Source organism: Myxine glutinosa, chromosome 4 (assembly GCF_964187855.1).
Source record: "Myxine glutinosa chromosome 4, kmMyxGlut1.1, whole genome shotgun sequence".
Classification (NCBI taxonomy): domain Eukaryota; kingdom Metazoa; phylum Chordata; class Myxini; order Myxiniformes; family Myxinidae; genus Myxine; species Myxine glutinosa.
Window position 1 is genome coordinate 210,399,742 of NC_136264.1, and position 16,409 is coordinate 210,416,150.

The 16,409-nt window shown below is 48.3% G+C and overlaps 1 protein-coding gene across 2 annotated transcripts in view; it reads right to left on the minus strand.

Annotated features, from left to right (window-relative positions):
• The window catches only part of TDO2 (tryptophan 2,3-dioxygenase), a 229,866-nt gene that overhangs the window by 171,827 nt on the left and 41,630 nt on the right, over positions 1–16,409 (minus strand). For both annotated transcript variants that reach the window (XM_078776977.1, XM_078776978.1), the window contains one exon: positions 2,555–2,682. In XM_078776977.1, coding sequence (XP_078633103.1) covers positions 2,555–2,682 — 128 coding nt within the window. The remainder of the gene's footprint in view (positions 1–2,554; positions 2,683–16,409) is intronic.

Here is a 16,409-nt window from a genome sequence, read left to right on the forward strand (position 1 = left end):
CACCAACGGCTCCCAACAGACTAGCTTTCATTGACATCCAACCACTTTCAAGCTCAACCACATCATCCTCTAACCTACTCAGCCTCTCTTTTAATGCCTCCCTTACCGTCACCTCTTTCAACCTCCACACCTTCATTCTCGGTTGGTACTTCACCTGCCGAGCTCTCCTCGCATCTTTCACCCTTATGTCGCAGACAACCAAGTGGTGCTGTGAAACAGCCTCCTCCCCCGGGATCACCTTTGTGTCCCGGAGGTGCCCCTTATCTCGCCTATGCACCATCAGGTATTCAACGGTTGTCGTCGACCCACCTGACGTGTATGTAACAAGCTTATTATCCTCTTTCTGGAACTGAGTATTACAAATCAACAATTCAGCTCCATCAGCAAACTCCAAAATCCTTTCACCTTCTCCATTTCTCACACCATATCCGTAACCCCCATGAACTCCCTCAAAACCATCCATACTCCTTCCCACATGTCCATTTAGGTCTCCTCCCACCACAACAACTTCATCTTTCACGTTTTCCATCAGCTTCTCTATCGCACACCAGAACTTGTCCTTCTCTTCATCGCTTCGACCAACCTGTGGAGCATATCCCGAGATGACGTTCACCAAGAGCTTTCCAATCATCATTTTCACCATCATCAACCTATCACTCACTCTAGTCACACTCACCACACTGTCTACAAACTCCTCAGAAAACAGGACACCAACACCATTCACGCCCTCCAGGCACCCTTGCCACATAAACTTGTATTTCTGTCCCTGCCTACCCTTCACCATTCTCACACCACTTCCCTTCCATCTCGTCTCTTGCACACAACATATGTCCACTCTTCTTCTGACCAATACTTCCACCACTTCTCCTGATCTCCCTGTCATTGTCCATACATTCCATGTCCCAAACCTCAGAAACCGATCTCCACTTCGGGCTGTACCCTGCCCATATGTAGTTGTAATTGTCATGGTTCTCCTTTTGAGGCAATGTTTTTATAGCCGGATGCCCTTCCTGACGCCATGTCTTCCTAACAACTGCCCTGAGCTAAAGGGAAATCATCTAAGTTAATGGCAACGTTCTTGCAACAGCAATGCACTTTAAAGTTTGCACTTCATATTGTCGTGTGACTGCTCTCAGTTAACACCGGGAGAGTCACGGAAGGCAGTCGAGCTTCACTCCAAGGCGTTCAGTTCAAATGCGGATTTTATATATTTGGGGGAAGAAAGGGGAGGGGAAGATGAAGCTTAGCTGTGGTCCCGCCGGCGATTCCCGTACCTGTAGAAATAACTCAAACAAAAACGGGTTTAACATGTACAAGGAAAATAACAAAAGGATTTATTAAAAGAAAATACCGATATTAAACAAGAGAAACGCGACGGTGAAACTAAAGTCCTAAATGGGACGTCCCCCACACTAGATTTGAACACAGACGAAGGGAAGAATAAACTGGAAAATAATGGGGTGTGTGTGCACTTAGCTTCAATCACTGGTGGGATCTCGTCAGGGTCTGCAAACGGCTCCGGAGGTCCGTGCGCGGGAACACGCCCAGTAGGCCTCAATGCGCCCTTTCGCGCTGCAGCGCTTGTACATTCGTTCACGCACGGAGAACCGCAGTTCTCGGGCCGCGGCTCTTCCGGCTGCCTCTGCACATCTCCCGATGGCGCCTCTGAACACGGTCGGTCCGATCGCTTCCTGGAGCCCTTCATCCCCGCACACCCGTCTTCCACCAAAGTCCGGAAACAAGAGGAGAGAGTCGAGGGCAGAGGAAGGCGTGAGGGGCAAGAGAGAGAGAAGGCAAGAAGAAGGCAAGAGAGAGAGAAAATGTCGGTCCGAGAGTTCTTTTATTGACCGTCTTGTGACGTCATCTGGGCCTCTCCACCAATGCCTGCAGGCCACCACTGCATGCTCAGCTCTCCATCAATCCACACGCAGTCCGCTTCTGACGTCATCGGTCGAACCTTGCCAATGAGCGCGCTGCTTCCTCCTCATCCCTCCTTCACAAATCAGCGAGTCCCTTCCTACCCGTTGGTCAACTCCCACCAAAACACTGTCCTGGGCATGACTCTCGGCCTGCCTGAGCTATGTGTGCCTGCCAAGTCGGGGTTGTCAGCCTTAATGCTTGATGCCTGGCTTCCGGTTGGTTTTTATTGTTATTTAGTGTAGTTTAATGGCAATTCTAATTAGTGTATATTGCAATGCCATAAGGGACAAAGGATCAATCACATAGGGAGCGATGAACAGGAAAGGAAAGTTGTTACCATAATCCCTATAACTAGTTGACATGCCCCATTCCTCTTAATGGGGACGAAGATGCACCTTAATCTGACATCCGGGCTAAACAGCTCCTCTACTTATTACATGGTGGTGGTTCTTATTCTTCACGATAGTCGGAGCATGTTACCTACGCAAATATACCTGACTCTACATATCACAACCCCCTCCCCCCCCCCCCCCCCGACAAAACAATATTATCCTTGGTAGGATCTTAAACATTCGAGAGCAATGGCAATGCAAAGAAAGACTTTTGTTCAAAAGGGGTATTCGGGTACAATTACCTGAAGTCGTAGAAATCCAGAGGTGTCATTGTTTCCAAGATGGAAAATTGATCAACAAGGTGATGCATTATTTGGTTGACTCGATTCATGCGAGAAATCACTTTAAGCATGTTCCGCTCATCGCGAATCTGGGGTCGAGGTTTCACACAAACACAGGTGAGCTTGTATAAGGACATCTTACCATTTGATCAATCACACAAAAGTAAAGAGTCACACTTAAAAACTCCTAACATATTCTAACATTGATCAGTGGTTCACAATTTGTAACATTGTGTGAGGAGTGTGTGAAAAGATGTGCACTTCATCTCTATGGAAAGAAGTCTTGGTTGCCATCATTAATGTGATAAATAATATGGGAAAGTGTTGTCGTCAAAGAGGGTGACTTTGGACACTTGTGACGGTCTGTATTTTTGTAACTGTTGACCGTTAGAGAAAAATTGGCTCTTGAATGAGCATTGGCCTTTTCTGTTCTGAGTCTTCAAATTAGTTTGTGATTACTATACAATTCTAGCCTCAAACATCATAACCCACCAGTTCAGAGTCACTTCATCTGACCATATTAATACAAACAAAATTATATGTTTGTATTCCTCTGCAGCAGAAGGCATTATGTTTTGGGGGCGTCCGTCCGTCCGTCCGTCCGTCCGTCCGTGTATGCAGAGCAGATTTTCATTACCACGATAACTTGTGAGCTGCTGAAAGGATTTTGACCAAACTTGGTACAAGTATGTACTACGATGTAAAGATGAACTCATTCGATTGTGGGGTCAAAGGTCAAGTGAGCTTTATCATTTGTGTCAAATTCTATTTTCTAGACTTTATTTTTCCATTGAAATTTGGATTTTATTAATGCTAACTAAATCAGTGTGTCTCGATGAAGAATTGAAGCATGTGTAATTTCCTATTCCAGTTGAAGTACACAGTACTTTGGAACGCTGTTATCAAATTTCCAGTGTGGAAGGTTCAAAGAGACCATAATAATCATTTAGAATAATTTCAACACAACCTCGTGAATTAAATTTCGGAGTCGCAAATTTGCTTTCACAGCTGGTATTTTCAATCAGCTTTCTTCATCGTCGCATTGCAAATGTACAATTTGTAACTGCTGTCGGCTCTGCTGAATTAAAAACATGCACAAAGGTAATCTCCTTGCATGACAAATATCAATGCGATAAAACTCTCCAAATGAAAATGTTTTTCAAACATTATTAGAGAAAAATGAATCACATTTGCTCTGAAAGTTTAAAAACGTTCTACATTTTCGGCATAGCAGCTCAACATACTATCTACATGTAATGTGAGTAATAAAGAGGGGGTTCAATATGGACGAAGAAAATTGAGAAGAATAAAAGAAATTGAAAAAATGGAGTTTGGTGACGTGATGGGCGGGGGATGGTTTGAAGACGAGTGGAAAATGAAGAGGGGGGAAGGGATAGATGGGAGAGTTGTGAAAGAAGGAAAAAAAGAAAGGTGGTTAAAATATGTGAGAATGAAATGTACGAGTGTGAAGGGGGTAGGAGAGGGAAGGACAGGGGATCAAACATTTTGTTGTGTGTGTGTGTGTGTGTTGATTGTTAGGCTGAAAAAAATATATTGCTGGTCTCTGGTCAGACCAAAGTTCTAGAATTGATGCGGTGATGCGGTTTTTTTTTTCTTCTTCTGAAAAGCATGGATTGCACATATAAAGGTGTTCTTTTTTGTGTCCTCATACCTGGCGGTCCTCCTCATCTGCCGTGGCCCCGTCCAGAGAGAAATTAAAGACAGCCAATGGGACTGGTCGGCCTTTTTGTAAATAATGAACACAAGCTTAATAAGTTATTTTAAAATGTATTTATTCTGAAAATCATTAAGTTCTTCAAGCACATTATAGACTGCCATTTCGTTCTCGAGATCGCCTCGCCGTACCCTCAAACATTCCAATGCGTCGATCGCATCAACACTGCGCTTGCGCATGTGGTCTAACAGGCGATTGCCGAAGCATTTGAATGCTGAAAAAACCGCGCATGCGCAAATGACTACACCCCTGGACCAATCTTCGTGTACGGGATGACACGCTGCATGTGTATCAAAGCCGCGCATGCGCAGATGGGCTGTATGGTGTTATTCAAATCGGCGCATTCACAGCTGGGCTAAACGGCTAACGCGGGAGCGCTTGAATCCATGCCGATGGTCTCCCACGATGTCTTCTCTCAGTCCACCAGATGATCACAGACACTTACAACTTCATGACAAACGAGATAGGATCCAGGCCTAACCACCCGCACCACCCGGCCTAACCATCCGCAAACTAACGAGACCACCCGCACCTCTCTAGGACTTCTGGTTACTTCACAAAAACCCGACAAAAAACGTCTTCGTTTCAATAAATGACAATATCCAGCCGATTGGATTCATGACGGCATGGCACACAACACGACTCATATCTTTGGAACGGCTAGTTGGATTTGGACAAACTAAACCTAGTTTTGTAGTGGAGAACCGTGCGCGAACGTCGATAATGGCGACCCTCACAAACCCGTATTTCCCGAGATAGCGCGCCGGCCCGGCAACATGCATACATTATATGGCTCCTCACGCTCGAAATCGCGTTTTCGGCGAGAACGTGACGTCACGGCTCACTTAATTGCAATTATCGCGTCTCGGCGCCGCCTCACGTATACACGAATACTTGAGGCGGTGAGACATTGTTTATGTTTAGTGTGCTCTTGTAGCGGTTACCGGAAGCATGACACAATTACCTTGCACCGGCCGATGACGCAACCGGCGAGCGGTCATTTGTCCTGACTCGCCCGGGCGTATCCAGACTTGCTTTTCCCGGGCGAACACTTGGCTTACCTATTTGCATACCACGCCCCACCTGAGAGGCGTGGCTTTTGTGTGTTGAGCTTTACTTATAAATTGCCGCCCGATCGATGGGCTGATTCAGTGCTTTTGAGTTCTTTCGAGTGAGCTGGAAATAAATAGCTCAGTGAAACTTCATTCCTGGCGTCGTTCATTTTGTCCGGTTTTATCGTGCGAGCATAGCTCCCACAATTGGTGACCCCGACGTGATCGAACACGGCGATGGAGTCATCTGTAGCTTTGAAGCTCCCGGGGTTTTGGTAATCGCACGCGGCCGTCTGGTTCGCCCAAGTGGATTCTCAATTCGCCCTGCGGAACATTACGGAGGACACAACGCGCTACCACCATGTGGTCTCCGCGCTCAACACCTCCACCGCGGCCCGGGTCCTGAGCTTCCTACAGAACCTGCCGAACGCCGACAAATATGGCGCGCTCAAAGGCCTACTCCTCGGTGCGTTTGGTCTCACGGAGACCGAACGCGCGCGACAACTACTCGACCTCCCGGAGCTGGGTGAGGCTCGTCCATCCGAGCGCATGGACCACATGCTGGCTCTACTCGGCGACCACAGCCCGGATTTCCTCTTCCGCGAGCTGTTCCTCCGGCAGCTACCCGGGCAGGTATGGTTAGCTTTGGCTAACTCACCCATCACGGACCTTCGCGCCCTGGCCAAGGAGGCCGATAAATTTTTCTCGGCCAGGCGACACGTCGGAGCGGCCGCCTGGAACCCTGGGCCGACCGAGGCAATGCCCGCGCCACCACCGGCTGAGTCAGCGCCACTGGCGGCAGCGGCCGCAGCGACGCCCCGTCAACCGAACCCGACGCGACCGCCGGAGCCTCCACCAGAGCGGACCATGTGCTATTACCACGCCAGGTTCGGGCAGAAGGCCAGAACGTGCCGCCCACAGTGCACTTTCGGCAGGTCGGGAAACAACCAGGCCGGCGCTCGCTGCCTGCCATGGGCGTCGGCCATTCAGGCAGCCTTCTGTTTATCATGGACACAGCGTCCAGGCGGCGTATTTTGTGTGACACCGGCGCTCAGCTGAGCGTGATACCCGCCTCGGTGCAGGACAAACAGGCTGCACTTTGCGGCCCCACCTTGGTCGCCGCAAACGGCTCCTCCATCCGCACCTTCGGTTCGCGCAGCGTCGCATTCTGCTTCGGGGGCCAGCGCTTCAGGTGGGACTTCATCACGGCGACCGTGCCCATGGCCTTGCTGGGTGCAGATTTTCTTTGTGTGCATGGGCTTTTGGTCGATGTCAAACGGCGTCGGCTCATCAACGCGGAGACCTTCAGCTCGCTCGCTTGCTCATTGAGCGGCTCTGCTCCGACCAAGCTAACCTGCGCGCTCCCGGCCGTGGACGATTTCACCCGCCTACTCGCCGAGATTCCTGCCCTCACGCAGCCGACGATTTTGGCCGTCGCCGTCAAGCACGGCGTCGAACACCACATCCCGACCACAGGTCCACCGGTCTACGCCAGGGCTCGCCGCCTCGACCCGGCCAAACTCGCCATGGCGAAGGCGGAATTCGACGCGCTGGAGCGATTGGGCATTGTGCGGCGCTCGAATAGCGCGTGGGCCCCGCCCCTGCACATCGTGCCCAAACCGGGTGGCGGATGGCGACCATGCGGCGATTACCGCCGCCTCAATGATGCCACCACCCCCGACCGGTACCCAATACCACACATACAGGACTTTTCCGCCCGTTTGGCGGGGCGGGTGATATTTTCCAAGGTCGACCTCATTTGGGGCTACAACCAGGTACCCGTCCGGCCGGCCGAAGACGGCGGTAATTACACCTTTTGGCCTCTTCGAGTTCCTTCGCATGCCGTTCGGCCTTAAGAACGCGGCCCAGGCCTTCCAGCGGCTGATGCACAGCGTGCTGCGCAACCTCACCCTCCTTTTCGTCGACTTGGACGACATTCTCGTCGCCAGCACTTCCCGGGTGGTGCACCTCATCCACCTGCCCACGCTTTTTGAGCGCCTCGGCCAGCACGGCCTCATAATCAACCCGGTGAAATGCCAGTTTGGCATAACGGCCGTCGACTTCCTGGGGCACCGCATCACGAAGCGTGGGGCCGTCCCGCTGCCTACCAAGGTGGAGGCAGTCACAAGTTTCCCGCGCCCCCGCTCCATCAAGGCCCTACAGGAATTTTTGGGGATGGTAAATTTCTACCACCGGTTCGTGCCTCGCGCCGCCCAACTCATGCGCCCCCTGTACGAAGCCCTCTGGGGCAAGCTGGCCAAGCACGACGTCGCCTGGACCACAGAGATGGACGCGGCATTCACGGGCGCTAAGCTGGCGTCCGCGACTGGGCCAACGCCTGTGTCGCCTGCCAGCGCGCGAAGGTCCACCGGCACACCCAGGCCCCGTTGGCACCATTCGACGTGCCCGCGCGGCGCTTCGACCACGTCAATGTGGACCTGGTGGGACCCCTTCCCTCCTCATGGGGCTTCACCCACCTCCTCACGATGGTGGACAGGACCACCAGGTGGCCGGAGGCCGTCCCGCTGGCATCATCAACAACATCCGCCGACGTGGCGCAGGCCTTCATTGGCACCTGGATTGGCCGTTTTGGTGCGCCCTCGGACATCTCCTCCGAGAGAGGCCCGCAATTCGCCTCCGAGCTTTGGGGCGCGGTCGCCCAGGCCTTGGGGGTCAAGCTACACCGCACAACAGCCTACCACCCCCAAGCCAACGGCTTGTGCAAGCGGTTCAACCGCTCGATGAAGGCCGCTCTCAGGGCCAGCCTCCAGGACGACGGTTGGGCCGACAGGCTCCCGTGGGTCCTATTTGGCCTCTGAACAGCCCCTAAAGAGGACCTCCAGGCTTCCAGCGCCGAGCTGGTCTATGGCCAGCCACTGCGCGTGCCGGTCGAATTCATCCCTGATGCCACCGGCCCCTGGTCCGCGGCTTACCAACGCTCGGTCCTCCATGAGGCCGCCAGGAGATTTGTCCCCGTGCCCACGTCCCACCACGGCTGCCCCCAACCCCACGTCCCCCCAGCACTTCGCACTGCGGAGTACGTTCTTATCCGGCACGACGCACACCGGGGACCGCTCCGGCCGCCGTACGATTGACCTTTCCGGATCCTGAAGAGGGATGACAAGTCATTCATCATCGACATCGGCGGCAAGCCGGACCGCATCTCCGTGGACCGCCTCAAGCCGGCCCATTTGGACCTCGACCAACCTCCACGGTTGGCCCTTCCTCCATGACGGGGCCGTCCCCCATCAACCAAGCTCCCCGCCCGACCATCCACCGCCACGCAACCTACAACCCCCACACGAATCGCCAGGGGTCGTTTCGGCCGGGTCATCAAGACCCCCCTCAAACTGACTCTCACGGTGCATGTTAATTCTGAGGGGGCGCATGTAGCGGTTACCGGAAGCATGACACAATTACCTTGCGCCGGCCGATGACGCAACCGGCGAGCGGTCACTTGTCCGGACTCGCCCGGGCGTGTCCAGACTTGCCTTTCCCGGGCGAACACTTGGCTTACCTATTTGCATACCACGCCCCACCTGAGAGGCGTGGCTTTTGTGTGTTGAGCTTTACTTATAAATTGCTGCCCGTTCGATGGGCTGATTCAGTGCTTTTGAGTTCTTCTGAGTGAGCTGGAAATAAATAGCTCAGTGAAACTTCATTCCTGGCGTCGTTCATTTTGTCCGGTTTTATCATGCGAGCCTAGCTCCCACACTCTATAATTTATGATGTGCACTATATTTATATAGAGACGGCGCGCACTGTTGTAGGTACCGTTGGAAATTTGGAAATAAACAAATTGTTGATGCGCAGGGTCAAAATCGATGCGCACGCTGACCAGAGACCGGAAACATGTTTTTTTTGGCCTTATCTCCATATGTGGGTTTCAGAAGATGGAACAGAGTCCTCCTGGGTCTCGAAGTATCCACCTACATTTCGGAGTTGTGAAGATTGTTGTCAAAGTTTCATTCAGAGGGCTTTTTTCAGGATCCTCACCGAACCCCGGATTGCCTCCAATTGCAGTTTGTATGCAGTAACATTCCCGGGGATGGCTTTTAAGATCTCTGTCAGGTTCTTCTTTATCATTCCTGCTGCTCCAATTATCACTGGTGAAATTTCAGTGATATTCAGCTTCTAAGGTATTTTACTTAATTTTTGAGATCATAGTTTTTAGTCATTTTCTTGATTTATGCATTGTTGATCTGGAGAAAGCATTCAATATGGTTCCACGCAAAGTAGTGTCATGGGCATTGAGGAAATTAGGAGTGGAGGAATGGTTGATCATGGGCATTAATATATCCTTTTAAATTATAAAATAAAAAGAAATGGCATTGACAAAATTATTGACACCCTAGACTTAATATTTGGTAGCACAGCCTTTGGACAAAATAACTGCAGACAAGCGCTTCCTATAGCCATGAATGAGCTTCCATCTCTCTACTGGTAGTTTGACCCACTCTTCTTGTGCAAACTGCTCCAGTTCTCCCAGACTTGAAGGGTGCCTTCTCCCAACTTCTGTTTTCAGATCTCCCCACAGGTGTTCAATGGGATTTAAATCTGGACTCATTGCTGGCCACTTCAGAACAGTCCAGCGTTTTGTCTCAAACCATTCCTGGGTGCTTCTTGAAGTGTGTCTGGGATCATTGTCCTGCTGCAAAACCCTTGACCTTAGACAGAGACCCAGCTTTCTGACACTGAATTGAACATTGCGCTCCAAAATGCCTTGGTAATCTTCTGATTTCATGATGCCATGCACACATTCAAGGCACACAGTGCCAGAGGCAGCACAGCAACCCCCAAACATCAGTGAACCTCCTACATGTTTGACTGTTGGGAAGGTGTTGTTTTCTTTGAAGGCTTCATTTTGTTTTCTGTAAACATAGAGATGATGCGCTTTAACAGAACCTCTAATTTCTAATTTGATCTCATCTCTCCACAGGACATTCTCCCATGAGGATTTTGGCTTGTTCAAATGTGTTTTTGCAAACTCCAGTCGAGATTTCTTTTGTCTCTCTCAGCAGTGGGGTCCTCCTGGGTCTCCTTTCATTGAGTTGGTGACGGATGGTGTGAGTTGAAACTGTCGTACCTTGTGTCTGAAGGTCAGCTTGAATCTGTTGGCAGTTGATCGAGGTGCTTTCTCCACCATTCGAAAAATCCTTTGCTGCAATCTTCGATCAAGTTTTCTCTTGCGGCCACGTCCAGGGAGGTTGGCTAAAGTGTCATGGGCCTTAAACTTCCTGATAACGTTGCATACAGTGGACACAGGAACATCAAGGTCTCTGGAGATGGACTTGTAGCTTTGAGATTGTCCATGCTTGGCTACAATCTTGTGTCTGACCTCCTCAGACAATTCTCTGGGTTTCTTTCTTTTCTCCATGCTCATTGTGGTACACACAGTGACACAAAACAGAAGAATGTCTCCTTTTCTCCATTCAAACTGATTGAATGGGTGATTTTTATATTGCAGGCACCTGCAACTCACCATAGGTGAGTTCAATTCCAAAGTGAAGGAGAATCACCTGCTTGAAGTCTAATTATTTCTAACAACTTCTAAAAGGTGCTAATAATATTGTCCGGGCCATTTTAGGATTTCTTTGTGGAATAAGCTAAGATTTAGTAATTTTTTCAACTTTTTTTGTTTTGTTCAACTGCAAACCAAAGAAATACAAATGTGGATACCAAAAGTGTCTGAAGGTCAGGCCGCTACCTCTAGTTTTCTAATTTCAACAATTTTCTGGAAGAAATGATGCATTATTTGAAAAATGTGCAAGGGTGTCAATATTTTTGGACACGACTGTGTGTGTGGGGTGTGTGTTGTTCTATCCGGCTTCCTCCTGGAGACTACAATGCAGTTATTGGTCTTTGATGCCTTGAATTGATAATAGTAGTGTATATGTTGGAACCCATCTGTGGATCGGTCCCATCGGCCGATGGGTCTGTCTCATCTGTGGATGCATGAGAAATGACAATGCAGACCCATCGGCCGATGGGTCTGCGCTATCTGCGGATGTGTTGTTCACCTTGAAGGAATGTGTATGCATCAATGGTGGATGAGTATGTTTATTTGAACCTAAAAATAAGCATGTAAAATCATCTGTAAAATCATAAAACATGTAAAATCATCTCTGTTAAATTCCTACCACATGTAATTCCAATGACTGTGTACCTGATTGAAGAGCACCATTCTGTCAACACATTCCTTCAAGGTGAACAACACATCCGCAGATGGCGCAGACCCATTGGCCGATGGGTCTGCATTGTCATTTCTCGTGCATCCACAGATGGGTCAGACCCATCGGCCGATGTAGTAAGGGCATTTTATGAGATATTTCACAAATCTGTTAACTAAATTGTTACCAAAAAATTTCTTCACCAATATGTTTGTAAAGGTGTGTAATAACATGTGTTAAAATGTTGAAGTTCAACTCCCGTGGGAAACCCAGAAAAAAAGCTGTTGAATTCGGGTACCGAAAAATTATTTTCGAGAATTTTTATTTTTTTTAATCGGCCCTTAACTAACTTATGAGGGGTCAAATAAGGGTTTTTCATGATTCCGAGTTGATTGTTAACATTTATATTTTCACTTTTACATTTACACACAAAGTAGCTTTTATTTCACATACATATATAATACTCAAGAGTTATTTCTCATTCACAATGTCAGAAGTTTCAACAGTCATTGTCTATGTCTTCTTCAGACTCAACAACATCATGACTGCAGTTTCTGCATGTAATGCCATTACAGACTCCACAGGCCGAGATGCACGTGACCCCATTCTTCTTGCAGCTGCATCGCCGGTTGCTGCAATCTCCATGACAATTACAGCTCGTGAACTGCAATAGCTCCTCAGGAGCCGTGGGGTCCAGTGTTGGAACTGGCTCATACCCATGCACACCTATTGTCCATCCATAGTCACTGGGGTTCAGAGACATGCTCTGTAGAAGGATCCTTCATGAGTTGACAGTACAGCCGTGCGCCCTTGGCATACTGATGATGGCCTGCAGCGGCAAAGATGTGAAGCATCTTGGTAACAATGCAGGACAGATGCCCATTGTGGTCTGCAAGTCGCTCGGTTCTGATAAAGACCTTGATCACATCTACCATGTGGTGGTACTCCACCCAGAGTGCAGGTGTTCTTCCTCCTTTTGCGAGTCGTTTGAAGGTTTCTTCAAACCTTTGCTCAAACACTGGCACTACTGGGTCTGAGTGTCTGGCTCCCATCTTCCCATCAGCCACCTTCTCCATGAAGGTCTTCATGTCACCACGCTCCTCCTCAGTGAAGGCAGGTTTCATGATGTGTTGATAGATGGCTGCATCGATGAGGAGGTGAACACGGATTGCCTTGTCAAAACATCCTCCATCCATGATGTGGTTGGCTGTCGTACTTCCAGGATAGATCAACTGGATCACATCTAGTAGTCCAGAATCTTCCATGATGTTACCCATTGATCCAAGATAAGACTTCAGCAGGTGAAAACCACCCAACCTTGGAATGATGGGTAGATTTGCCTGCTTTATTATATTCACAGCCTTCAGCCAAATCGGAAGATCAAAGGTCACTATAGCGACCCCAGCGCGCCGTATGCACTCTTTCAGAGTGGTGAAGATGGTGTTGAGGTCATTAGGGTCTCCTTCAATAACTGGGAGGAACTCGATCTGTGTGCTCTGCTTTGCATCATTAGCATGGATTCTCTTCATCCAGCCATACCAGTTGGAGTGTGGGAACTCAGGATCGTTGGCTTTGATCACCCACCCCGCTGCCCAGAGTGTGTCACCTGGAGTGAGGAGTGGCTGATCATGAGCCAGGGAGGAGGAAAGCTCAGCGAGGGGGAGAAACATGATCGCGTTCGTTCCTATCTGTTTCCTGTTCGTAAATGGAATAATCTTTACTTCAGTTCCTCTCAGGATCTTAGCTTTGTCGAGTGCCTTCAACTTCACCCGGGGGAAAGCTGCTGTTGTCTGTGGATCTGGCAAAGGTGGTGCCGGAGAGGTGACTTCGATCCAACCCATTGAGTGAAAGGGAGTGTTTCCATGAATAGAGACAATGTTTAAATCTATATTGTCTCCAACAAACTGAGTGACTGCATTGTTTGTTTCCCCAACCTCCATAAAGACCACCTGATCATTACTTGACAATTCACTTTCACTGGCTGGCACTTTGGCTGTCATCACTGATTGATCCTCAAGCGCAGCATCAACCGCAACCTCATCATTGATCTGTTCATCGGTTTCCTCCACAATGGTGTCAAGAGTGCCAGAAGTATCTGGAACATCATCTCCACTCCTACTATTAAGGAAGCAGTATTTGTAGTTTTGTGTCTCCGTGTAAGACTCAGTGTATCCCAGCCGGTGGAACTTGTTGAGCATCCATTTTGACCCAAATCTATGATCAAGTTGTATGGCAAGCCCCATTTGGTGTGGTAATACTCCAGACCGAGGTCGACAGGCCTTAATAAAATTCTGCCCCCAAACGGCAACTCTTTCGTCTGTCTTGACAATCGGTCTCAAGAACATCTGAAGGCTTGCAGGAACAAGTGTCAGCTGACTATCGATGTCAGTCATACTGTGTGTGGTGGGGTATGACTTTGGACCTAAATCAATCAAGGCAATATCATTGGATATGAACTTGAGTGCCGTCTTTATGATCTGAGTCTTCTCATCTCCATGGTCAAGATTAGCATGATGCGCTCGCAGAATATTGTCGGTGCCATCTTTGAGACAGAGTACATCTGCCCTTCTTTCCTGTGTTGTGAAATACAAGGTGTCTTCGTATTTCTCTAGAAGTTTTATCTTTAGCCAATGCTTTGAATAAGAAAGGCTCTTCTCTGGTGACTGATCAAACTCCTGCAGCTTTTCATGGACTTGGTCCATGTTCATTACCCCATGCTCTAATTCTGAGTCTAACCATTAGCAGAATTCAATAAAAACTGCCTCTCGCTCCTCATCAATACTCTTCTGTCCTCTCTTCCTTTTTCCTTCCTCATCAGTCTTGGACAAACTGTCACCTCTCGCAAACATAAGTTTGCATCGCAAATGGTACAGTGTTTCTTCTGCTACCAAGTCGTTGATCCCTTCCAGGCATCCAGTGACTTCAGTGCCCCAGTCATCCCCGCGACTCCGTGCTGTCTTCAGCAAGCTTGCCTTCAGTGTATCTGCAGTCAAATTATCTGGCACTCTGTATTTCTTTCTAGCTTGTGCTGGATTATTTTTGTAGAGCTGGGCTGGTTGGTTGCAAAGAATGCATACATCCTTATACAGGAGGTCAACTGACTGTGATCTTCTAGAACTGCAGCCAGTTGATGAACTGAACTCACAAGTAGTGCGTCTTCTCTTCAACTTTGATGACTCTTTCTCTGCCTTTGATGCTTGAGCTGACTTCTTGGTGGTTGCAACAAAGTTGTTGTACAGATCATTTTTACACTTCTGGTGGTACCTCAGTTTTCCTTCCTTTTGAGCCTCCTTCATACGTTCCACAACAGTAACATTTTCGACAGTTTCTGCTTGTTTCAATAAAGTTGAGTATCCCTTTGGAGATGCCTGTATGAGCCTTTAAGCTGGTGTATCCGAGCGTGCACAGATGAAGCAATTGAGCACAGGTGGAGTAACGTCTTCATCCATATTGCTAGACTCCATGTCCTGCAAAGTAGAAAATGAGATATATTTAGAAATTATTTTTCCACAAAGGAGTGTCTGTGGTGAAATATAAATGTTAACAATCAACTCAGAATCATGAAAAACCCTTATTTGACTCCTCATAAGTTACTTAAGGGCCGATTAAAAAAAAAAGTTTTCTCGAAAATAATTTTTCGGTACCCGAATTCAACAGCTTTTTTCCTGGGTTTCCCACGGGAGTTGACCTTCAACATTTTAACACATGTTATTACACACCTTTACAAACATATTGGTGAAGAAATTCTTTGGTAACAATTTAGTTAACAGATTTTCATATGTTTCCCTTACTAATGGGACCGATCCACAGATGGGTTCCAACATATATATTGAACAGGATCTGCATGAGAATCTTATTATAACAGAGCAAACGTATTTGGTTATGTATGTCGCTATGTTTATATGCGACGAAAACATCTTTTTCTTCTTCAAATAAAATTACCACCCTCTTAAGTGCGTTAAGACTGCTGAGACCCCTCAGATCTTTGACGACCCTTTAATTCCCCCAAGACCCTTAAGACCACCAAGATCCTTGAAGACCCAAATCACCCTTGAAGACCCAAATCACCCTTGAAGACCCAAAACACCCCAAAGACCCAAAACACCCCGCAGACCCAAAACACCCCGAAGACCCAAAACAACCCGAAGACCAAAAACACCCCGAAGACCAAAAACACCCCGAAGACCCAAAATACCCCGCAGACCCAAAACACCCCAAAGACCCAAAACAACCCGAAGACCAAAAATACCCTGAAGACCAAAAATACCCCGAAGACCCAATAGACCCCGAAGACCCAATAGACCCCGAAGACCCAATATACCCCAAAAACCCAATAGACCCCAAAAACCCAAAAACACCCAAAAACCCTCAAAGACCAAGAATAACCAAAAGGCCCTTAAGACCCAAAAGCCCCTGAAGACCCCGAAGACCAAAAAGACACCGAAGACCCTTAAGACTCAAAAGCCTCTGAAGACACCAAAGACCCAAAAGACTCTGAAGACCCAAAACACCGCAAAGACCCAAAATACCCTTAAAGGCCCAGAGGATCCAAAAGACCCTGAAGACTCAAATGGCCCTGATGACCCAAAACACCATGAAGACCCAAAAGACACCGAAATGGTCAAAGATGCCTACCCCTCTGAAACTACGTGTAGTGAGGCGCGCGTAGCGCGCCGAGTCAAGCTAGTGACAACAATGAGCAAATTTAATCTCAAACCACTAACTGTTGTGTTGACTGATCTGAGGACCACTACATTGCAGTTTACAATATAATTTATTCCGATGATAAGAAGCAGGAGTTAAAGACCTGACTATCATGATGACACAGTCCCTGCTTCTTATTCACTGTTCATAAAATA